At 44.4% G+C, this 25,556-nt stretch overlaps 1 protein-coding gene across 1 annotated transcript in view; it reads left to right on the top strand.

Annotated features, from left to right (window-relative positions):
* Positions 1 to 519: 519 nt before the first annotated feature.
* LOC147688771 (sperm microtubule associated protein 1-like) overlaps positions 520 to 25,556 on the top strand; it is a 58,952-nt gene continuing 33,915 nt past the window's right edge. The window contains exon 1 of the mRNA XM_086939970.1: positions 520 to 831. Within this exon, the coding sequence (XP_086796096.1) occupies positions 583 to 831 (249 nt within the window). The 5' untranslated portion in view covers positions 520 to 582. The remainder of the gene's footprint in view (positions 832 to 25,556) is intronic.

Here is a 25,556-nt window from a genome sequence, read left to right on the forward strand (position 1 = left end):
CTACAAAATTGACAATGTGCAAGACTGCTGGCACAAGCCAGCTATTGCTGCCCAATGGATGGAATCTGGGTGAACAAAGAACAGTGCACAAACCCAAGTCATACATGTCATAAACCAGTAAACTGCAGATTGTACAGCGTTAACCTAAAGAGGTTACAGTTCAGCTGAACCTATCGACTTTTGTACAGACACATCCTAAAACGTGCATGTTTAAAACTACATTATGTGTTTTCTTGCCAATAATATATAAGTTCTGATTGAAACGGTAGCCCCATTTCTGTCACTGGGGATTGGCCTCATTTTTCAAAACACGTCACCAAATCAGATCATGGACTAATGTTGAAAGGTTATTTGTAACATACCTCTTCATCAACACTTTTAAAATTCGGAAATAGGCGCAGCTTAACTGGTATGATAATTATAGCACAGTGCCTCTGGTTTTTGTGGTCATGTCCATAGCAACCGTTGTCATGATTTGTGTTGTTGCTTGGAGCTTTTTGTAAGAGATACTAGAGTGACAGGGCGGTGCCTCAGTCACTCTTTGTCTGCCTTTTCAGGAGCTAGGGTCTCAGCGCTGAATCAATGTTGCCTCAAAGGAAAACAAAATCTATGAGTCGTTTTGCTCCTTCTCCCCCCAAGGATGATTTGCGAGAAAAAGAAAGACGGTTTGTTTTGGACTGTGTCGCAGTGGAAAGCATCGCCCGGGATTACAGCCAGTCGCTGCCCAAACTTATTTCTGTCATTCCGCCATACAACTCTCAGCGGGACCCCCACACCAGCGCTTATTTCAAATCAAGACCGGTGCCCCCTTTGCTCAGAAAAACCGGGCAAGTAAGTATGGTGCAAGCTGTGCTTGTGTGCTCTGGGCGTTTGTTTAGGGCGACCAAATGGCTTCATGTCACCGGGACAACACTTATCCATTCCTGGACTTTGCATTTACCAAGCAGTGCATGCTTGGAGTTGTAGTCTTTGTTCAGTTTTAATGAGTCCTATGGACAAACACACCTGGTAAAAGTGATAGGTGAAAACAGAGTCAGCCCTTATATGCCCTGTTTAAACACCATATATGCCAACGTTTTGTACCAGGAAAAGTGGGAGATTTTGAAAAAGAAGCAGGGGATTGGATGTTCCTCATTGACTTCTATTGAAGCAGAGGCAATATCAGGCGAGAGACAGCTAAAATAAAAACATTTTTGGTGTAAAAAATCGTAAACCTCCCACCTGAATTGGGTCTATTGGCTTGGAGCCCTCTACTCACCCTAAGTATGTTGCTGTGTGCTTTTGGTGCTGTTTGCGATTTGATGCCCCGAGTCATTGTTTTTTCCTTTGCTTACTGGTACTTGTAGTACAGCTAATTCCATACGACTTTTAGACCTACAAGAAACAATGCGCAGAAAAAGAGAGAAAGTGGGAGGTATTGGGAGAGAATTACTGAAATAAAAAAAAGAAACAATGCGCAGAAAAAAAGGGACTGGATAACCTGCTCCCCAATATAACTAGGACGTTTAAAGTTGTTACATGCCGTGCGATCCAGGCATGCTGGAATAATGTTCTGAGTAGGGGTGCTGCCATCAATGTTACATCACTGAAGGCATAGGCATTGTAAAAATGCCAAGCGTCACACTAACAACAAGTGTAGCAAATGCATTGGGCTGGAGTGTGATAAGGATGTAGTATGTAGCTGAAGGTGCATTTTGAAGCGCATTGTCACAAATATGCTATTAAAGCATGCCGTGGTAGCGTACTGTCCTTTACGGACAGCGTATTTCCATTGAAATAGCAACACAATGTGAACAAATATACAGTTTTACTGAAAAAAGATGCAGCACACAATGATGTGTAGAAATCGGGTTTCATCGAACATTTCATGTGTGCATCACCAAGTGTATTGATTTGATTTGATCATATTAAAATCTTTGTTTCGATCATACTTCAGCATTGCAACAACAAAAAACTTGCTTCATTTGTTCTTTCCTTACTGCTGATATTTATTGAAATATTTATACAGTTCCTATGCAGGCCTTTACATTTTGTTGCGGGTTAGGAAAAATTATATCCTATAGCTTTTCCTGTCACACTCACTGTACCCAGCAGGATTGTGTCATAGTTCACATTTAAAAATCCTCTAACTTTGCAGTCAGAGAAAGATAAGTAAACACCACCCACCTTTTTAAACGAATAAGCAGCAATTTGTCAGAAGCCACAGTCTGAAATTGGACTTCTGGTTTTGAACGCAGAGCAAATGTATCAATATTAAAACAAAATTTAGCACATCTTTATATGGCCGGGATGCCCGTCACCCCCTCCCAACACAATCCCCAAGGATGGGAAGTCGGACGCAGTTTTGAACTTTTGGAAGGCAGGAGGGAGTAACCCTCCCGGCCGTATCTATTAAAATATGAAACAAAATTTAAAACATTAAATAAAAGTTTCATAATCATGTACAATTTTACATTTATTACATTCCGATGAAGACATGTTCTTTGGCTAACCTTAACAAATCTCTAATACAAAGGTTTTCCTAGCCGAGTCTAACATCCTGCAAATGCATACATTCTAAATTAAAATTGTACATCCTAGCATTAAGGGCCAACGGCAAGGTCTTAACCGGTGTCAGATCCCTACTACCAAACTGTCGCCCTCACGGTGTAAATGACGCATGCGCAGAGGACTGTACCCTCATTGCCACCTGCAATTTCCCTTGTCTTGTTGGGGGCCCCCCTTTCCGCTCGACGCCATCTTAAAGGTCGTCCGAGCTCCCGTGTGAGGTATCTGTAGGAAGGACAGCGTGGACTCCCCCCCCATCCCCACACTCTCTATCCGCCGTCGCGGATATCCGGGCCCCGGGAAATTCGTAGGAGGGGGCATATAGCCGCCTCCTCCCCTGGAAGGGGCCTATGGCCGTCTCCCCTTAGGCGACCCATCCTTAGTGGGTTCCGCCTCTCAGTGGGAGGGGCCAATGGCCGCCTCCCCCCCGGGCGCTCCCATCCATAGTGGGTGGCGCCCCCCTCTAGGGACCTTGAAAGTACTGCTCACCGATCATGACCTTACCGCCCGACCAAAAATAAATACGGCAGTTGTTCACCTACTAAGGAAGCAAATATCAGCATGCTAATTGTATCAAACCTGTTTTAGTCCTAAAAAGAAAAAACAGAATCCTACAGGCAGAAGTACATCTTCAAACTAGACATTCCTTACTTTATACGGAGGAAAAAATGTGGCCTATCACAGCAAAACTTTATTGCAAGACAAACATTGCCATAAGGGGCTGGTGGGTGGGTCAAAATTGCTCCTTGTTCCGTCGAGGGCTCACGAGCAACGAGTGGGTGCAGCCTTCAGAGCACAGGAACAAGAGGACGCTTCTCCGGGTTCCCGCTCTATTTATTCTTCTTCGGGAGGGCGTGTACCCTCCTCCGGTACGCCTACTGGACGTGGTCATTGGTGTAGGTGTCTAGGACAACCCCTCTTGGGCGGGAAAAGGCGCGCCCCGGCTACGCCGCTTCGGGCATACCAGCCGAGACATGCCCCCGCCCAAAGTGGTTTCCCGGGAGGATCGAGGCACCCAACCATACGTTCGGGGGGACCGAGTGGTCGCCCCTTTCCATATGGCCGGGATGCCCGTCACCCCCTCCCAACACAATCCCCAAGGATGGGAAGTCGGACGCAGTTTTGAACTTTTGGAAGGCAGGAGGGAGTAACCCTCCCGGCCGTATTTATTAAAATATGAAACAAAATTTAAAACATTAAATAAAAGTTTCATAATCATGTACAATTTTACATTTATTACATTTCGATGAAGACGTGTTCTTTGGCTAACCTTAACAAATCTCTAATACAAAGGTTTTCCTAGCCGAGTCTAACATCCTGCAAATGCAAACATTCTAAATTAAAATTGTACATCCTAGCATTAAGGGCCAACGGCAAGGTCTTAACCGGTGTCAGATCCCTACTACCAAACTGTCGCCCTCACGGTGTGAATGACGCATGCGCAGAGGACTGTACCCTCATTGCCACCTGCAATTTCCCTTGTCTTGTTGGGGGCCCCCCTTTCCGCTCGACGCCATCTTAAAGGTCGTCCGAGCTCCCGTGTGAGGTATCTGTAGGAAGGACAGCGTGCACTCCCCCCCCATCCCCACACTCTCTATCCGCCGTCGCGGATATCCGGGCCCCGGGAAATTCGTAGGAGGGGGCATATAGCCGCCTCCTCCCCTGGAAGGGCCTATGGCCGTCTCCCCTTAGGCGACCCATCCTTAGTGGGTTCCGCCTCTCAGTGGGAGGGGCCAATGGCCGGCTCCCCCCGGGCGCTCCCATCCATAGTGGGTGGCGCCCCCCTCTAGGGACCTTGAAATTACTGCTCACCGATCATGACCTTACCGCCACCGGCCGGATAGTTGACCGGCTATCCGGCCCCCCCACAGACTCCTCCTAAAGGTCATGCTTCCTCAAACCCCTTAGCCATGCTATGAAGTCTCCTATGAGTAGAACATTCCCCTCCCGGGACAAGTGAACCCCATCATTCAGATACATGTGATCACCCCGAATACACCCATGAGGAATACTATGCAACTGAGCAGAGCGAAACAATCTACCAATTTTATTGTTAACCTTTTTTACCGAATGGTTCAGTGCTGACACCGAAAGGCCCCCCCGCCATACTTTCCTGGGAATCATGTGGGACCAGGCAATTGTGCACCCCGGGATTCTTTTTGTCAACCAGCTAACGGCAGACAACACTCGCTCGAACAATACTCGTCTACCCAGAGTCACCAAGTCATTGCCCCCCAGGTGTACTATGACTACAGATGGCGGTGACCTCTGCCGCCCTAAGAGACCCTCAACAAAAGATTCAAATTGGTCAATACAGAGCCCGCCCCTTCCGTGGAAGGCCACTCTGTACCCGTATTCCCCAGGTGTGCGAGTTGCGTCACCTGCTTTGAATACGTCCCCGGCCCGCCTCACGTATGAGTGGTCCACGACCCACACCACTCTCTCCTCAGACGGTGATCCATGACCGCTGGTCTCCTGGTACTGGGTCGACTGCAAATTCCGCCCCGCATGATATGCTCGCGAAACTGTAATTCAAACAAAAGACAAGAAGCGTGAGTGCATGTCAATTGACTTACAACATGTGCAATCGCACATACCTTTTGAAGCAATTCGAGGACCATCGTCCCAACTGTTTTACTTCCTCCGCACTCTGACCCCTGGCTGTAGCCTCAGTAGCAGCCCCTATCCTAAAGGAGTGGGTCCCGAAATCGCTCGGGTCCATGCCTGCGGCAGCGATTGTCAGCGCTAGCACCCTCTAAAACTGAAACCTCGTCAGTGGGGTGCCATCCCTGTGCCTCAGCAAACTTCCCCCCCATGTAGCAGTCCTCAGTGCCAAGTATTCCTCTATACACAGTATCGGGCACGTGGGGGACCCTCGCATGCGCTGCACAATAACACTGTTTCCCGTAGCCCCCTGGTCGGTTTTGGACCTGGCTATCGTCACTACCATCGAATCACCCCTAATTAGGACGTGATTCCTGCACAGGCCTCCCTCAACGTCTTTTTTATTCCTAGCGACCAGTTCGCTCACCCGCATCGCCCCATGGAACGCTAATGCGAAAGCTGCCCGGAACAAATCCGCCTCGAATTGGGAGGAGCATGTCTCGACTAGTTTCGCCATAAGTAGTGACAACCTGTCTAAGCCAATCGGGCGCCTCTCATCCTGCTTGCGGCCTTCAAGGCGCTGCCAGCCGCGAAGGGCTTTTCTCGCCAAAAAGGAACTGGTTGGGTCTTTTACGCCATGCACCTGCGCCATGAATGAAATGGCCGCCCTGTGCCTATTGGCCGTTGCCGCTGATCGGTCTTCTCGGTGTAGAGCTACCAAGAACCCCAGGAAGGAATCCTCCTGACCCCAGTTCTGACTCCCTGTCGGACCCAAAAATGCACAATAGGAACGAAACGCTCCTTCATATGCTTTCCTTGTCCTGGGGGCTAAACTTGCTGCCACGAGGTCTTGTAATCCGGGGCACCGATTAGCCAAAGCGCCTCGGGGAATGGTGCTGCCGCTAGGTCCGCTGTAGGTAGATAACCCCTGAACGCCTGCATATGTGAACGAGAGAGTGCATCAGCTGCATGATTCAGTACGCCCGGCACATGTTTCGCCCTGAACTGTACATTCAGTCTCATGCAAAGCAGCACAACTTCCTTCAACAATCTCAAGATCCATTTGCAGCGTGCTGCCTGATTGTTAATGCATTCGACAACAGTCATATTATCAGACCAAAATACCACAGAGCGGTCTCTGAAATCGTCCGGCCATGCCATCAGAGCAACAAAAATAGGGAATAGCTCAAGGAACCCTATGTTACTTGTGAGACCGCAGGAATGCCACCACGCCGGCCATATTTGCGCCGACCATCGGTTACCAAAGATGGCGCCAAATCCCACGCTCCCCGCCGAGTCAGTCCACAAACCCAGCTCGTCCGAAGACGCTGGCGGCTTGTTCCACACTACTCGACCGTTGAAGTCCGCCAGAAATGCCAACCAAATGCGCATATCCTGGCGAACCTCTGCAGACAGTCTCGTGCGGTGGTGTCCTTCCTTGAGACCAACCATAGCTTGTGCAATAGAGCGTGAAAAGGGGCGGGCCATTGGTATAACTCTTAAGGCAAAGTTAAGCTGACCCACTGTTTGCTGTAACTGGTGCAGGGTCACTTTCTCCTTACTAAGGCAAAGTTCCAGGGAAGCCCTAAATTTAGCTACCTTTCCCACTGGCAAACGGAAACATCCCTCCACAGAATCGAGCTTAATTCCCAGAAACTCCAGTGAAGTAGATGGTCCAACCGTCTTACCTGGTGCCAATGGCACTCCAAACTCCCTCATGAGGATGCAAAAGTCCTGTAGCGCCTGCGCACATTTCGTGTCGCCGGCTGCTCCCAAGAACAGAAAGTCATCTAGATAATGCATAACATGCCTATGCCCTGTGGCCTCGGTGAATGCCCACTCTACAAAACAGCTGAATTTTTCAAAATAGGCACAAGAAATGGAGCAACCCATCGGCATGCATTTATCCATGTAATAACTCCCTTGGAACGCAAAACCTAGCAAACGTTGATCCTGTGGGTGTACCGGGAGCAACCGGAACGCTGATTCGATATCTGATTTCGCCATCAGCGCCCCGGGCCCAGGCGATTTAACATGGTGACGGCATCATCGAATGATGCGTACCGCACCGAACCAACTTCTGGGTCAATAGCATCGTTTACCGAGAAACCCCTTGGAGCAAACAGATTATGGATCAGCCTAAACTCCCCCGGGTCCTTCTTGGGGACCACTCCTAATGGGGAACAGATGAAACCCGCCACTGGCGGGCGCTGAAAAGGCCCAGCCACTCAGCCTAGGCTCACTTCTTTAGCAATTTTTCTCTCCACCACCCCTGGATTATGCTGTGCCGAAAGCTGGTTTTTACAAAAAGGTTCCCACGAAAATCCCCTGCCGGGATGTGGAAGCCATATAAGAATCCCTTCCTCAACACCCCAGCAGAGACATAATCAGGGTATTTGTTTAACCAAGGAGTCATAGCCATGAGATCAACGGGAGTAGGCAATTGAACACAACGATCCACCTCAGTCTTGCTTGGACCCTCCTTTACCTCCCGACCCGCTATTTTTCGATATGCATGAACTCTCCGGGTGTGAGGAATTCCCACAGCCCGCACACACATGCTTGAACCTACATGTACCTTGCGGTCTGTTACAGTTGCCTCTATTGAAGCCCCAACAGACCCCCCCGCTTTCCACCATTCCCGCCGGTTTTCGGCTGGTGATCACCATCGGCGCCTGCTCGAAAGGGCACCGCGGGCTTTTGGCGGGAAACCCCCGACCCATTCCCACCTGGCGGGGATGTCCCTGCCGTCCCAGGCAGGAGCTGCTTATGCCAAGAAATTGAGTCGAGGCAGTCCCATGTCAGAGATGAATCATACTCTTTTGCTTTACGGAATTTCATGTCGTAACCTTTCCATTCGTCCCCCTCATACATTTCATAAAAATCCATTATACGGGCTTGATAACAAGACAGTTCAGTCAATACCTCGGGCTTACGTTCACCAATAATCGCAGTAAACATTGCAAAGGGCTTCGCCCAATTCGTTATTGTCTCCTCCACCCTGAACTCCGCCATCTTGGCGCGCCAGACGCTCGGGTGCCACAAATCTTTCTGTGTTTTAGCATATTCCATCTTGCGATGGTCAGTTAATAACGAAAACATATTGACATACTTGTCTGCCCATATCAATTCTTTCGTGGCAATAGGGATATGTTGTACCACCCTCTCCCGCCTTGAGGGTAATGAACCCTCCCCCGCCAATGGCAAAGCGAGCTTACCGGGTTCGGTCGTTGTTCCTGCCGTTTTCTCGAGACCAGCTGCCGGTCCTTCCGGTGTCACCTGTGGGGAAACAAGAGGAAGATTCGCCTTTGCGGCATCTCGCGACTGCCGCAACTGCTGGATTAGTAATTTGGCCTCTTCGGCCGTGTCTCCGGGCGCCGTAGCACCCCCTGCCTTCTTATTGAGCCATGCGGCCAACTGGGTGGCCAATTCAGGAGGCATATCCTCATCATTAGCGGGCGTAATCACAACCGGAATCGGTTGACCCGCGTCTGGGGTTGGTACCGGGTCATTAGCTGGTATGGCAGGGGTGACCGGGGGTACCTCAGGGACCGGAACCTCCCCTGCAACCGCCCTCCTCTTGACCCGCTTCCCTCTACCCTCGGGGACGATTCCCGGCAAGGTCGGGCCTATTACCTTCTTCGGGTTACCAGGTTTGTTCATTGCGGCCAGTTGCTTCTTGACGACCGCCAAATCTCGACCAAGCGCTGGGACTTGTCCAACCTTTTGTTCCATGCCCGCTATTCTGTTCACCAACATGCGTAGCACCTTGTCTGACTCGGAACCCTTCCCTGCCTTCTTGCCAGACATGGTTTCGATTATCCGCTCCGAGTTGATCAACACGGTCCTGGATCCTTTCGCTTTAAGTCACCGCAAGAGAAACACAAGAATTACAAGTTCTCAAAATCGCTCCTTGTTCCGTCGAGGGCTCACGAGCAACGAGTGGGTGCAGCCTTCAGAGCACAGGAACAAGAGGACGCTTCTCCGGATTCCCGCTCTATTTATTCTTCTTCGGGAGGGCGTGTACCCTCCTCCGGTACGCCTACTGGGCGTGGTCATCGGTGTAGGTGTCTAGGACAACCCCTCTTGGGTGGGAAAAGGTGCGCCCCGGCTATGCCACTTCGGGCATACCATCCGAGACACGCCCCCCGCCCAAAATGGTTTCCCGGGAGGATCGAGGCACCCAACCATACGTTCGGGGGGACCGAGTGGTCGCCCCTTTCCATTTGTCATTCACCCTCTGAATCCCAGTATGGTTTCTTTAGGATGTTGCAGCGCCCCTCAAACCCCTACTTCCAGCACTTATTGAAAGCAACCTAAACTCAAGAGACTAGAATGTAAGGGAAATCTCTTGGGAGTACAAGCCTCTACCTTAAACTCAAGAGAATAAACTTAAGGGAGAAGCCTTGGAAGTGCCAGCCACAAAACTCTGAAACACTCCCTCCCTCAGTGCACATAAAAAGTATCTGATCCTGTGAAACTATTGGAAACTGACCTATTCAGTCAACTACAGGATTAAGCAACTAGAATCCCATACATAGTAGTGCACAACGTTGGCTAGCAGGATACCTGCTAAGGGCAACTGATAACAACGTAATCCAACTAACACCATCTGTCAACCTACACTTCCACTACTAAAAATCATGTACACGAACATAGGTATAAGTACCTCAAACATATTGCCAGCCATAGAAAACGTCCAATAACTCCCTTGACCCTACTAACAGCTCATCCTTTTTAGTTTGCTCAGGATATATTCCACCTAAGTATTCAACTGTGATTATGTTGCTTTAAAGCTGCCAAGAAGTAGCACATTTGTGAAATTCCAAAACACCAAAATAAATGAATAATTAAATAAGTAAATAAATACATGTTTCAATGAGAACCATGACCTGGGGTAATGAAGCAACCTATTCAATTCGTAATGTAAGAGCCGTGAGAAATGGTCTTCTACACTCTAGGTGCTAGCGAGGGTTGAAACTCTATTTGAATGTTGCCTGCCTGCTGCCCTTGGAGAGATGTGTTAGGTTTCTAATATGTGGAGAAAGTTATTTCATAGTATAAGTAATATTTTCCATATTGGGCCTGCTTTTACCTGATGATTACTATTAACATGGTCCTAGTGTTCCTGCTATGACAATTCTTATTAACTAAGGCCTTAGTTTTAAGGATAGACAGGGAATGTGTAAGGCCTTGTTTTAAACACATTGAAGCTGGAGGAGTTGATGGGAAGGCAGTTCTGGGAAAACCTGGGAAAGATTATGGATAGAGTGCCACCACCCACATCAGCTGCAGTCTGCCTACACACCGCTAGCAACATCCAGCACCAGGTAACCACCTGGGAAGCCATTGGTGGAGTTTGAGCACAGCTAAGGAACAAGTGTACAGGGCCAACCCAGACTAGCAGCAACAGCAAAGCAGTGAATTCAGGCGAGTTGAACAGCACTCTTCGTTCTCTTCAAGTCTTCAAGTATCATCTAAAAACAGAAGAATAATAAAGAAAGAGCATGGGTACCATACAGAGGGATGACACTGCAGACAAATGGGGCTACCACTAGTCAACCCCCTGAAAAAGCAGTGAAGCCGAACAGAGATTGTCGCAGCTTCTCCAGTGCTTGGTAACTTACTGAAACTGGGAATTTCTGGCAAGGATGAACAAGCATTGGCATAGTCAATAGGTCTCGCCTTTGGGACCTTATAAGTGTTGTTCCATGCAACAGTTGATATTATTGCACCAAGGATATTATGCTGCATAACTAAATACTTATAAGGTCCCAAAAGCGAGACCTATTGGCTATCCCAATGCTTGTTATTTAAGTTCAGTATGGTTGTGGTTTAAGGACTTGGTAATAAAAAGAAAGAATAGCTGCTAAATGTAAGCCAATAAGCTGTGTGTTTTTTTGGGGAAAGATGCTTCATAATTGGCTGAAAGGACAGTGCTGCTTTTAGGCTACCCTTCTAGTTGAATGTGTTTGAAATGCATAAACACCTTTCTTTTAAAAGACGACCGGCTGAAGCCGCCAACAAGTCTGGAGTGGTGTGAAGCGTTCCAATAGTTTGTAAATGTGTTTGAATGGGAGTGGCACAATAAAGAGAAAAGTCGCTTCCTTGTAAAGGTCATTATCATAGGTAGAGATGTAAATGTGGCTTTGATCAACTTGCACATATGGGTGCTGTTTAAACAACAGGCTGGCAAGTTTCTTACACAGAAACGAATGGTGTACGATAGTTTTTATTCCGTTTGCGCTGTAACAGTTTTATTTGTAAAACGTGTAACTAAATACTCTCCCCAACAATGCTTCCTTTTTAGACCCACTCTTTAAACCTGTATGCTAGCATTTAAGCAGGCATAATGTAGCATTGTGGTGGTCGGGAGTAGGGCCTTTCTATTGAACGGACATCATTTGTAGTGTTAATCTAAGCAGAGCAAAACAAACAGACATTAAGGAGGAACATTGCATAAGATAGATAAAGAAAGAAACACATAGAAACTATAAGACCAAGGGACGAATACAAAAAACCCTAGAGTTAAGGAGAGGCCACAAGATTATTAGGGACCACTGTCCTCCAGAATATAATACAGTGTATCCTTAAGGCATTCTGGGGTGCCCAGTGTATCCCATATGGAGGCTAATGTAGAGTAATATAAGGTCCTCCAGCTAACTCTAAGTTCCTTTCTTTGGTGCAGATTCAATGCATCTCCTGGGGTCTCTTTGCCTCTGTGCCCGTGTCCATAATATGTTGTGAGCACAGAGGCAAAATTAGAGGAAAAGGATGGCAGGTTTAGGTAACAGCAATGCAATCTTTCTAATTTATCACCACTCTAGGTTTGAGCATTGCTCCTTGGAATGGGAGTGGTTTTCATAGCCATCAAACACAAATTGCTATTCAACATTCCTGAATCAATGTGCCCAAACTTTGTCTGTATGGATCAAAAACATTTAACACGTAGGATACACCTTCTCTTTATGAACTTCAGGACATCCAACTTTTGAGTGATCTCAGAGACAAACAAAACCAAGGGAGTGGCAGTTTAAAATATGAACTCAGATATCAATGCTACTCAAACAGAATCCAACCCCCGCTGGCAGGTGGAAACGTTTAGAGTACTGAAAAGACAAATATATTTTTGATCCTGTGTTTTATTAGCCTAAGTAGAGGAGTCTTCTTTTAGGTCTAAATTCTTTTACAACGTGCTAAATTTCAACAACAGACACCTTAGGTTAAGACTTTAATGTAAATTTGAAACCAGCTATCAAAAATGCACACATTAATAGACATATTACCAGACTGTACTGTGCAAAAGGAAGAAGTCATTTGTTGGACTCAATGACAACATTCAACTTGGTAGATTCCTAGAGAAGGGAATTTCCATCAAAAACCAACTATTTACTTTCTTTTTTCATTGGCACAATTCTAATTTAGGATATAACTTTTTCATTTCGTCACCACTTCCCCCTTATTATAGTTCTCAGATTTTTCATATTGTGATTACTGATCATGGATAGACTAAGGGCCTGATTAAGAGTGCCGCCGTCGTAAGACCACCGCACTCGCGGTGGCCTGTATTCCGTATTATGACTACATGTAGTCGTAGCAGCGGCGGACTGCCAGCTGAGCCAGGGAATCACCGATCCCTGGTGGTGGTACGGCGGAGGGTCAATGCAATGTGCTGAGCGGGTAATGGCGCAGTCCTGCTTAGCATATTATGAGTTCAGCCACTCCCATCCATTTCATGGTGGGAGCCCCACCATGAAAAGGCTGGTGGAGGAGGAACAAAGGGGGCCCTACAGGGTCCCCATGCAGCCCCCTCCTTGGGGAAACATCCAGGGGGAACAACATGTGCCCCCTGTCTGTATTCTCCACCAGTTCCAGCACGGCATGAACATCACCATCCATGTCGTGCTGGAACATTTTTGGCATTCCCATTGTGGTGCCCTTTGTGCACAGCGGGAACAGCAAAGGACCATGCTACTGTAGGAGAAAAACTCATAATTAGGCGAGCAGTCCTTGAGCAGCTTGGGCTGTGCTCTGCCGTGGAAAGCTGGCGCAGCACCGCCAAAGTTGTAATTAGACCCTCATACTTTTGGATACTTTAAAAATCTCCTTTTTATTCCAAAGGAAGGACGTTAGAGTAGAATTAATCTTTTTGAAAAATTTAGAAGGGATGGGGACTGGAATGTTAGAGAGAGTGTATAGGACAATGGAAGACAACATCATTTTAATGGTATCAAGGCGACCCCACCAGGATAAATAAAGAGGGTGCCATTTGGATGTGAGATCTGCCAATTTTTGGATGCATTTGGACATACAGAGGGAAATAGTATCTGGGATGGTGGGGGTGATGTGCATCCCAAGGTATTTAATGTTAGAGGGTTTCCATGTGAAGTTAGAGGCTGCAAAATCAGGTTTAAATGTAAATTTAGTTAAAGGAAGGATCTCACATTTATCGTTGTTAAGTTTATAGCCAGATATTTGGGAATAGGCATAACAGAGGTTTACAGTGGATTTCTCAACTCTTCTCTGACTCCTCTTTCTTACCTTTCCATACTCTTCGCTCCCTTTATAACTTACCCGCCTCCTTTGTTCGCAATTACCAAGTGCTTAAGGATACAGTCCTAACACAATACAATTGCCTCTCTCAGCTCTGCCCTCCCCCTACTTCATCCACTCTCCCTTCCTCACTTCACTCCTTTCTACGCACTACGCCAAAAGCTGCTGCTATCTACAAGTACCTCCACACCGGCGAGTCTCCCAGACTTAAATCCAAAGTGGAGGAATGCTGGGAGCACGACTTGTCTGTAGCTTGGTCAGTTTCCTTTTGGGATAAAATTTGGACCAAGATTCGTAAATCCTCAAGAGCAGCAACCCTTACACAGACTTTGTTTTTTATTTACAATAGACTTCTCCTCACACCCAATGATCTCCACAAACGCTTCCCTAACACCCCCCACACATGCTGGTCCTGTTCATCCCCACAAGCTACTTTATTTCACATGTTATTTTTATGCACTCATGTCCATAGTTTTTGGTTACAGGTTTGGGCTCAAATTAATTTGATTTTCCACTCTTGTACCCCCTTTTCTCACACACACGTTTTCATGGGCAGCCTTTCCCCTTGCTGGGATAACGTTGACCTAAAGCCTCAGATTGTCGATTTGCTGCTAGCCGCCGCCTTTCAACAAATAACGGTCAACTGGAAGGACTTCTCCAAAATTTCCTTCAAGGCGTGGTGGTTCAATGTCTGCCATAATCATAGGCTTGACACTGCTTATGTTTTTCCAGCTTGTATGGCTACAAAACGCATGGACTTATGGCTACCTGTTACTCTTTATTTGGACTCATGTACTAAACGCTCGTTTCCCCCTTCACCTTCACAGCAAGAAGTTCTCAAACCTCCTTAATTGCCTGATGCATTCCGCTTTTTCTTCATTGTATCACTTTCTTTTTTTATTCCTTTCGAATGTTTTTTATGCTTCTCATGTTCAGTGCTTAACATATTCTCCCTCCACCTTTTCCTTTTTCTTTTATCTAGTACCCAGATTTACCCTCTTCCAATATTTGCTATGTATGATTGTTTTATTCTGCTAATAGTCTTTACATTATTATTCCAATGTATTTTGTTTTGACACCTGGATTTTCTTTTGTCATTATTGAATAAAATTTTCCTGAACTTAAAAAATCTCCTGAGTCACTAAAATCTCATTATGCCCTGTTAAACGATCTAAGCTTGAAGATAGTGACTTAATATGTATAATGAAAAGGAATATTTCATCTCATATGATTAATTATGTTGATACATTGCATATCAGCATTTTCTGGAACGCTCTTTAAGATGTAAATAAAAAATGCAAAAATAAAGCTGAAAGATTACATTCCTTCTGTCGGGTTCCACTCCACGGTCCAATTCATGCTTCACTTTTATAAAGAGAGAGGAGAAGCAATGCTTGTTGAACTTTCTCCTACACCTTGTTACCGTTCAACTCAAGTCTTGTGCTGCCCTTCTGATTTCTGGAACCAATACAATTGACAAATAGCTTCGTTGTTGGCTATGTTTTGCAGCCAGTCTCAGTTTTAAGCCTTGGTATATAGCATTCAAACCACTCAAACTAACCAGCATCTCAACAGCCAAGGAAGGGTAAAGCAAAGACAAGAGCTCACCTATTCGAGTGAATCAGAGTAAAGAAGTGGTGTGCAATTTTAAATCTATTGGTCCTTGTTTTTTATTGACCCTGGAACTAGGTTGCTCATAGATGTCCAAGTGCCTGTGCTCTATATTCGCCTCAACTTTGGTTGGAGGCAGCTCCCGCTCTGCTGTGTTCAGCATCATTAACGTGACTCGAACCCAGTTCCCCAGATTCGAGGTCGACCATCATAGCCCTTAGGCCAACTCCTCTCCCCTATAACCATACTAACTAATATGATTATATGCTTGATTTATTGCTTAATTGTTTTACCTTGGCCCCATTTCAAGTTGTTTCACAGCTGAATAGCTGGTTTGGCCACCAACCATTACACCATTATTTTCAGGGGCATTTTCCTGGTGCACGCCTGTCCCCTTAACCCCTCCCTCGCGGGGCTAATTCCCCTGCTGTGCTGAGGGAGGGGGGGCGCGCGCAGCGCCGCAGTGCTCATGACGAGCTCGGCTTGCCATGCAGCACGGTGGCGCTGTGCTCATGACGAGCTGAGCTCGTCACGACCACGCCCGTTCCAATGGAACGTCCAGCACAGCAGGGGAATTATCCCCGCGTGGGCACGGCGCAACGGTCATGACGAGCACAGCGTGACCGTGCCTCATGACGAGCTGAGCTCGTCATGAGCACCGAACGGGTTAAAAGACTGTTCCTCACTATCAGCAAATGAATTCACCCCAGATTGAGTTTCAAACTGCTTGCTCTAACATGTCATCGATTGTTCTTGACCTAACTGGACAAACATCTCCTAAGACTTTCCATTGGAATCAGAACAGAATGCACTCTATGTCCAACAATCGTATCTGCAACTAATTTACAAAGATGTAAACTTGCAATGTCTCTTGGTTCAATTCATTTCTGAATGAGGTAGAACACTTTAGGAGCCAAGCCTAAGGAAGAAGGTGCAAGCATTGTCATCTTGAAGATAAAGAATACACAGAAACCTTGTGAGTCCCTAAACAAAATAACCACAAAATCAAAACATGATTTTACCATAACACAGACTAGACAGTAAGGAAATACACTAAAATAATTTTACTCTCTTGGCAATGACTTTATGCCAACAAACCTTATGTTAAAAAATGAGTTATTAAAAACTTTTAATATTACAAAATATCGGAGCATGGTCTCCTGCACCTGGCAAATGATGCACCACCTTCTGACCAGTTCTGGTCTCAACATGTGACTCAGCTTCCTTTCAACTCCATGGAATCAGAGTTGAGTATGTTAAAAGGTCCTAACTAGCTGAACATTTTACCTATCTATCTCTGATGCAGATTTTCGAAAATACACGTACAAAGGGGTTGGGCCTTTTAATAAGCTAGGTTGGGCCACTTACATATTATATTTCAACAAAGTACTCAGACTAATAATCATTTCATCGGAATAAGATTTTGAAAGATCAAGTAATTTAAATAACTTAACCTAATTATTTGATTTAAAGTTTGTTAAAGCGTTTGTTTTGAAACATAAAAAAAACATAAAACATATCCTTCTCACAAAATCTGAGTGTAAGACACAATATTTTAAGCCCTTCTTAAAAAGATACACTGAGTTTTCTAAATCACACAAAGGAAAAAATTGGTCTAGACTTAATGCATGGTTCCATGTTTAAATATCGATGTTAAAAATATCGATGTAAAAAATTTTGATGTAAAAATATTGATTACAAAAATATCAACTCCCTATACTTTAACAGGTAAGTACAATAATATTGACTAAAAAATATCGATGTAAAAAATATAGATGTAAAAAATATTGACTTTAAAAAATAACATAACTTAATTAAATTAATTAAATAATATTAATATTAACAAAATAAATTAAATGTAATATATATTTAAACTTATAATAAATAAACGTCATTTAATAAATATAAACACAAACAAAGTGTACATATACATATATTTACTTAAATACATTTTATTAACTATTATCTTTATTTAATTTATAAACGTTTTTAATTATATAAAAATAAAATAAACACATATATAAATAATTTAAATTAAAATAAAATATTCAATTTTTAATTAACACATTAAACAATAAAAAAATTATACATACATTTAATAACAAAATGAAAACATTAGTAGTTAAAACATTGGATAGAGAGGGGGTAAAAATGACTATTTCCACTCCAGTGAGTGCAACAGTAGGGAAAGCGCTGTATAGCGTAGGGGCAAAAATTACTATTCCCATTCCAATGAGTGCAACAGTAGGGAAAGTGCTGGATAGCGGAGGGGTAAAATTTACTATTCCCACTCCAGTGAGTGCAACAGTAGGGAATGCGCTGGATAGCGTAGGGGTAAAAATTACTATTCCCACTCCAATGAGTGCAACAGTAGGGAAAGTGCAGGATAGCAAAGGGGTAAACTTTACTATTCCCACTCCAATGAGTGCAACAATAGGGAAAGCATTGGATGGCGTAGGGGTAAAAATTACTATTCCCACTCCAGTGAGTGCAACAGTAGGGAAAGCGCTGGATAGCGGAGGGGTAACATTTACTATTCCCACTCCAATGAGTGAAACAGTAGGGAAAGCGTTGAATAGTGTAGGGGTAAAAATTACTATTCCCACTCCAGTGAGTGCAACAGTAGGGAAAGCGCTGGATAGCGCAGGGTTAAATATTACTATTTCGACTCCAGTGAGTACAACAGTAGGAAACGCATTGGATAGCAGTGGGGTAAAAATGACTATTCCCACTCCAAAGAGTGCAACAGTAGGGAAAGCGTTGGATACCGTAGGGGTAAAAATTACTATTCCCACTCCAGTGAGTGCATCAGTAGGGAAAGCGTGGGATAGCATAGGGGTAAAGATTACAATTCCCACTCCAGTGAGTGCAACAGTAGGGAATGCGCTGGGTAGTTGCAGCCCTGATTTTGTCAAAAATCGATTACTGTAACTCACTTTATCTTGGAGCCAAAAAAAGTGTAACACATAAACTGCAGCCGCATGACTACTACTGAACCTACCTAAATTCAGTTCCATTAGTCGTGCAATTCGAGAACAGCTGCACTGGCTCCCTATTTTGGCTAGGATCCAATTTAAGTTTATGTGTATTTTACATAAGGCATTGCACGAAAGGGACCAGGACAGATTAGCCAATATGTTGAGCGCTATGCCCCACAGAGAGTTCTCTGCTCCACCTCGGCATCCTTGCTTATAGTTCCAAGGATAAAGATGCTGAAGTGGGACGGTAGGAGCGTTCGACATTTATCTCCAAAGCTATGGAATTCCATGCCCTTGCATCTTAGAACCCAAAACAATCTACTTCAGTTTAGGAGGGATCTCAAAACCTGGCTGTTTAACTGTACATAATGAGCTGTACATCTCCCCACTCTATTCATGGTAGTAACCGCTAAGAGGCCACGGCATACACGCGCTCTATAAAAACCCTCATTTCATTTAATTTCATAGAGGAGGGGTAAAAATTACTATTCCCACTCCAGTGAGTGCAACAATAGGGAAAGCCTTGGATAGCGGAGGGGTAAAAATTACTATTCCCATTCCAGTGAGTGCAACAGTAGGGAAAGCGCTGGATCCCCAAAAAAATAAAAAACAAAACCATCAACATTTTTATTACATTGAATTTCCAATATTAACATAATTAATATATAAATGTAAATATATGATTATTAACAAAGATAATAAAAAATAAGGGGCCCATTATGATGTCGGGCGGATTGCCCCTGCCAGGCTGGCGGTAGCCCGACATCATCTCGAGAATTCCCCCCTGCCATATTAGAATGGCGGGGGGACCGCGGCGGACGGAAAGACCGTCCGCCGCTTTTCCGCCCCGGTCGCCTTGCGGCCAGGGCGGAAAATGTTTAATATGGTGGCGGTGTCTATGAGACACCGCCACCCATATTAGGATGCCCTTCCTGACATGCATTTCCGTGGCGGCATTGGGCATGCAGAGACTCCCTGCGGTGGCCTATTGCGGGCCCCCTGGGAGTCCAGGGGGTGTGGGGTGCACATGGTGGGTACCTATGGTACCCCCCTGCATTTCAAAGTGCAACATGACAGGCACCGCACAGTGCCTGTCATGTTGTGCTTTCAAATGCACAACGTGCATTTTTACCATTGTGGCGGGCGGCGCTTTCTGCACCACCCACCGCAATGGTAAAAATACAGGATGCGCCCGCCTGTGTGGCGGGCGCATCCTAATGCTCAAGGCGGGACCGCCGCTCCTACGGCAGGCGGTCCCGTTTTGCACGAGGGTGGCGGGCAGGCAAAGTCCGCCTGCCATCCTAATGGGGGCCAAAGTATTTACAAATTATTTAACACTATAATAGCCACAACACACACCTAAAATTGGTTACACAATTACATTTTATAATTAACAATTAAATAATGAAAAATAATCTATTATTTATTAATTAATCAATAAAAAATGATTTACTTACCACCCTTCACACCATTTACACATATAAACACCACAACACACACCTAAAATTAATTACAAAATTACAATTAATAATGGCAAATTTATTAATGGTAATTAATGTAAAAATATTTAATAAATAATCAATTAAAAATTAATTAATTACCACCCTTCACACCATTTACACATATAAACACCACAACACACACCTAAAATTATTAAAGTTAACATAATTAATTATTAATTGACTAATTGAAATTAATTAACAACTAATAATTGAACTATTATTAATTAATTAATTAATTAATACATTAATTATTCAATACATTTTATATCATTAAATTACTTCCCACCCTATTCCCCTATAAACCCACAACCAGCTACGGAACTAAAAACACAAAAATCTAATAAAAAAAAAATGAACTACTATAAATTATTATTTAAATCTATATATAATTAAATTACTTCCCACCCTATTCCCTTATAAACCCACAACCCGCTACGGAACTAAAAATGCTGAATTAAATTTAAAATAAATTAATAACTAGTAAAATTCTAAAACATATAATAAAATGAAAAACAATTCTCATTAAAATCAGTAAAATACATAACATTATTAATAAATCGATCTTATTGTAAACTATATTTTTGTAAACGATATTTATTACAACAATATTTTTGTAATCGATATTACTTACCTGTCAGTCGATATTCTTGTCAACTATATTTTTGTTGTCGATATTTCTTCCCCACGATATTTTTGCGGCGCTATTTATGTCCCACGATATTTCTCCGCCGATATTCCTGCTCTGCACCTTAATGCATAAACCAAAACAAACATGTAACAAAAATTAACTATAGTGATGAACCAGTCTTAAAGTGCTGGAGTTTCTATTATTAGTTTCTCTGTCTGGATGAAAAAACTGAAACTCCTATTTGAAGCAACTACAGGGGGTTGAAAAAACAATAGGTAAAGTGGCGTTATAGTTAGGTAAGGTGCTAAGATATTAGCTTACATTTTGGGGCCAATTCCGATGTCGGACGACTCAGGTCCGTCCTACATCGGTCAGGAGCCGTAACTGACCGACCTGCTGTGTGTCGGTTATGGCCCTGCTACTACGATGCGACCGAACCCCATTCGGTCGCATTCATATGTTTCACAACGCAAGCATGCATTCCGACCGGAATGCAGGCCTGCATTGAGAAAAGCAGGAGTGCAGTTCATCCCTGCACCCTGTGGCCGGCACCCCAAGGTGCCTGCCACCGGGTGCAGGGATCCACAGAGGGGCACCATAGGTGCCCCCATGGGGGCCCTGCTGGGAGCCCCCAAAGACAGTTTCTGACTGCCTTTTCGTGCCGGACAGATCGGCCGAAAAGGCAGTGAAAAACTGCCATTGTACTCCCTCGGTCGTAAAGAGGCGACCGGGGGAGTACTGGAGGATTTCCGGATGGCAGACGGGCTCTCCGAGCCCATCGTAGGCCATCCGGAAATCCGAGTCGGATTCCTTTCCGACAGAGCCCATCGGAATGGCTCGGTCATAAAGGAATCCATCCGACACGTACCGATTCGATCAGAAGGGCTACGAACATGGTTCGGAGCCCTTCCGACCGAATCGAAATCGGGCCCTTAAAAGAAAACCCTAGAAATTCACTGAAAAGAAACAAACGTTAATGTGAAGTTATAGTTCAGCCTTGTATTAAATCAAAATTCGCCAGTTATAGTTTGCTGAGCTAACTATAACTTGTGACCCTGCCATGCAGTGGTTATGACTGGTTATGACCTCACATATGAAAACACCCATGACATTGATGACAATACTGATAACATCTTAGCTTACTATACATCTTTGATAACATCACTGAATACATCATCCAACCTACTGCTGTTTAAACTGCTTAGGGCCTTATTCTGATGTGGTCAGGAAAGCATTCCCACCTAGGGCCTCATTCTGATGCGGTTAGGAAGGCCTCCTAATGGCATTTGCTCCTTCCAAATTGAATAGGGAATGTGTCCTTCCGTCCCAGGGCCCAATTATGATGCGGTTAGGAACATATGCTCCCATTGAAGTCAATGGGAGTCCAACCAAATCGTATCTGGAAGCATCCGGATGCATTGTACTCCATCGGTCGGACTCTCCCGATCCGAATGGGTTGGAAAACATTTCCAAACCGATTCAGTCGGGAAGCTTTCCAACCCGCATCAGAATCAGGCCCTTAATATTAACACCACAAAGGGATGGTGAGTACTTGGTGTAGGAAGGGTACTTCCCTATCCAATCATACCTAGAGAAAAGAAATTAAGAAGAGAGAGGGCAACATCAACAGGGACCAACTACTAACCACCCACATAAGACAGCCAGTTACAAGACCAATCTGTGGGACCACAAACTGTCCCATCTTGAAAAGTTTCAGCACTCCGTCCATCTTGTTGTTGTGTTTGTTATGTTTGCCCTAGTGACCAAGGGTATGCCCAGACGTGGGTCCCTTGCTTGCTGTGCCACTGAAATCAAACTAGCCTGACTGATGAGGGGTGAGACCCCGAAACCGGTCCCTGAATGTTTGTTTCCGGTCCAGTGAGGACCTGGCCAGGCAGTTCAGGCTGGACTGTTTCCATGAGGAGCAGGGTCAACTGATTTGCATATGACTGGGTCCAAACTGGGGTGGCACAGTGAACAAAAGAATGATGGATTAAAGCCAGATCTCTTGGCTACGGGTGAGTGGTTGAAATGTTTCAGTACTCCATCTATCATCTTGTTGTGTTTGCAGTGTTTACCCTAAGTGGCCAAGGGTATGTTCAGACATGGGTCTATTGCATGCTGTGACACTTGATTCAAGATAACCTGGCTGATATTGGTTGATACCTCAAAACCAGTCCAGGATGCATATTTCCGGTGCAGGGAGGACCTGGCCTGGCAGCTCGGGCTGGACTGTTTTCATGAGGAACTGGGTCAAGGCGGATTCACATATGGGTGGGTCCAAAGTTGGGTGGCACAGTGAGCAAAAGAACGATGTATTAAACCCAGGTCTTTTGACTGGGGGTTAGCGGTTGAAAGGTTTCAGCACTCCGTCCATCATCTTGTTGTGTTTAATACACAAACTCTAATTTTAAAACAAAATTCTTAAGTTATAGTTTACAAAGCTAACTATAACTTGCAACCCTGCCATGCAGTGCTTATGACCTCACATATTAAAACACTCATGACATTTTCAATGATTTAATTGATGACAATACAGATAACATCTCAACCTACATCTTTGATAACATCACTGAAGACATCATCCAACCTACTGCTGTTCAAATTTGTCAATATCAACAACACAAAGGGATGGTGAGTACTTGATGCAGGAGGGAAATTGATTCCCTATCAAATCCTACCCTGAGAGAAAAATTAAGAAGAGAGAGGGCACCATCAACAGTCCAAATAAGACATACAGTTACAAGACCAATCTGTGGTACCACATACTGTCCCAGCTTGAACAAATTAAAGAAATCAATCAACAAATATTGAAGTATCCTGACTTCTGGACGACTTATTGTGGAGAGACCCATGTTATCCTTCAGGAGGGGCTAAAGTCTCAGTGATACATTGGTCAACATACACCTGAAGCGGCCGCAACTGAGGAGGGAATAGCTACCCTATGTAACATACCACCAGCTAAAGGGCACTACTCTTTCGAGGGGGTGGGAGGTAGGGGCAGTACTGTGTGTCGTTACACCAAAAAATGCTGGGCTCTGGATTTTGGACTTCAGACTCGAAGGCAGCTGAGCAGCCTAACGATTTGCAATTCAACAATGTGATTGACATTTAAAATGCCTGTGTTCATTAATGTACATAGGGCTGACTTGTTGAAAAATGCGAGCACAGGAGCAAGTTGGGATGCAAAAAAGAACATAAGACTAACAAGACATTATCTCCAAGGGGGCATAATGAAGACACCATTGATTGGAATGTCATTGAGAAACTAAAACCACACTAGGCTGATAAGCCAACAACTCTTTTCCCATTCAAACAACTGTGGGTGTACAGGCTCAAAACGAATATGTTATGTTATGTTAAAAGGATTTATTCAGCGCAAACAATTGCCCAGAGGTGTCAAGGCCAATTACACTGGGTCTCAACGTGGAGATAATGTAGGGGAAGTTGACGAGGCATACATAAGAAATTGAGAGGGAATGCCCTTGCCTGCACTCAGAAAAGAATTTAAAAAGAGACTTGCTGTATAGGTAAGGCCAAAATAAAATTAAAAAGAGAACAACAAGGATGTCCTCCTGGTCAATAATTTAAGGAGGTTATCTATGGCCTAATACTCTCAAATAATAATGTCTATCCTTAGCTATGGGGAAATTCCCCTGAATGGACGGATGTCCCACCGGTCCATTTAATTGATTCATTTAAAGAGTCACTTAGGAATAATAAGATCCACTTTCAGCTAAGAGGAGGCATCCAGCTAAGGATGGATGTGATAGTAAATTATGTGTATAAACTGTTACAATAATATAGTCCCAGTGTGATGGTATTGGTGCAGAGAACACTGACCCCGTGACACAATATATATTAAGTAATAGTCTTGATCCCTGTCTTTTGATAGGGTTTAAGTAGGCAATGGGTTCCTACACACATAAGAACGCAGTGGGAACTATATTTACAAGGGGCTCACTCCCAATATGAGGAATATCATGTGACCACATGTTGTGGATCACTCTGCATACCACACTATGGAGGTTTACTCACCTGAGAAGTAGAGCACTGCATGACATCATGACGCCAGTCATGAGACAAATGACGTGATGATGACCATGTCCATGCATGATGGCCCCCTCTTCTAAAATAGGGGAGAATAGGCAACAGCGAGGTGATTTTGACTGGCTGAATGGGGAACTTAATTACAAGACCTGGAGCACCGCCCTGATAATGTGAGTAACAGGAATACCAGATGCAGGATATCACTGACCATCCTGGGCATATGACATTTAACAAAGTGGAGTGGCCATGGCATATTACCATGCTGATTACTTCATTGAAAAACATTACCAATTTCTCAATTCCATAGTCTTCCTATTTATGGGACATTCTTGAGACTAGTGGGACAATTCCTGCTAGATATAGAGATAGGGTTTGCAAGCTATATATTTAAAATAAAATAACTGGTACCCTATTATTGGGTCTACACATTAAATGATGATGTGATCAGTCACTAATCAAAGACTGATGCCATTATACTCTATATAATTTATTTATTTATTTATTTTCAAAGTTTTATATAGAGCGAACAAGATCTTTGCAGATATCAGAGCGCTTTACAGAGAGGAGGGGTAAGGGAAACAAGAGGGTGAATAAGCAGACTTTTGTTACAATAATTATAATAGGTAGTACGTGAGTAACAAAATAAGATCGCAATCAGATAAAAGCATAATACATGTAGATAATCAAATATAAACAGCTAATACAGAGTCGGTGTAAAGTCTTAGGTCGGACCAAAATAGCGTTCAGGTGAATTTAGCCATTAGTATGGCTTTTGTGGAGAAGATCAGCCTCGTTTTGGGCGGGAGTGCATTCCAGATCCTAGGTGCCATTCCTGAGAAGGAGCGTTTGTATGTTTTTTCCTTCCGGAATCTTTGAGGTTTCAGGAGGAGATTTTTTGAGCTTCTGTTGGTTCTCGAACCTCCTGATACGGTCAGCTTTTGGGTGAGGTAGTTGGGTGACTTTGGTGTACAGCCATGTGTGTCATGCAGGCAATTTTCAACTGTATTCTGGCAGCCATGTGTGTCATGCAGGCAATTTTCAACTGTATTCTGGCTTCGAAAGGCAGCCAGTTCAGGGATCTTA

The sequence above is a fragment of the Lissotriton vulgaris genome, chromosome 10, assembly GCF_964263255.1.
Source record: "Lissotriton vulgaris chromosome 10, aLisVul1.2, whole genome shotgun sequence".
Classification (NCBI taxonomy): Eukaryota; Metazoa; Chordata; class Amphibia; order Caudata; family Salamandridae; genus Lissotriton; species Lissotriton vulgaris.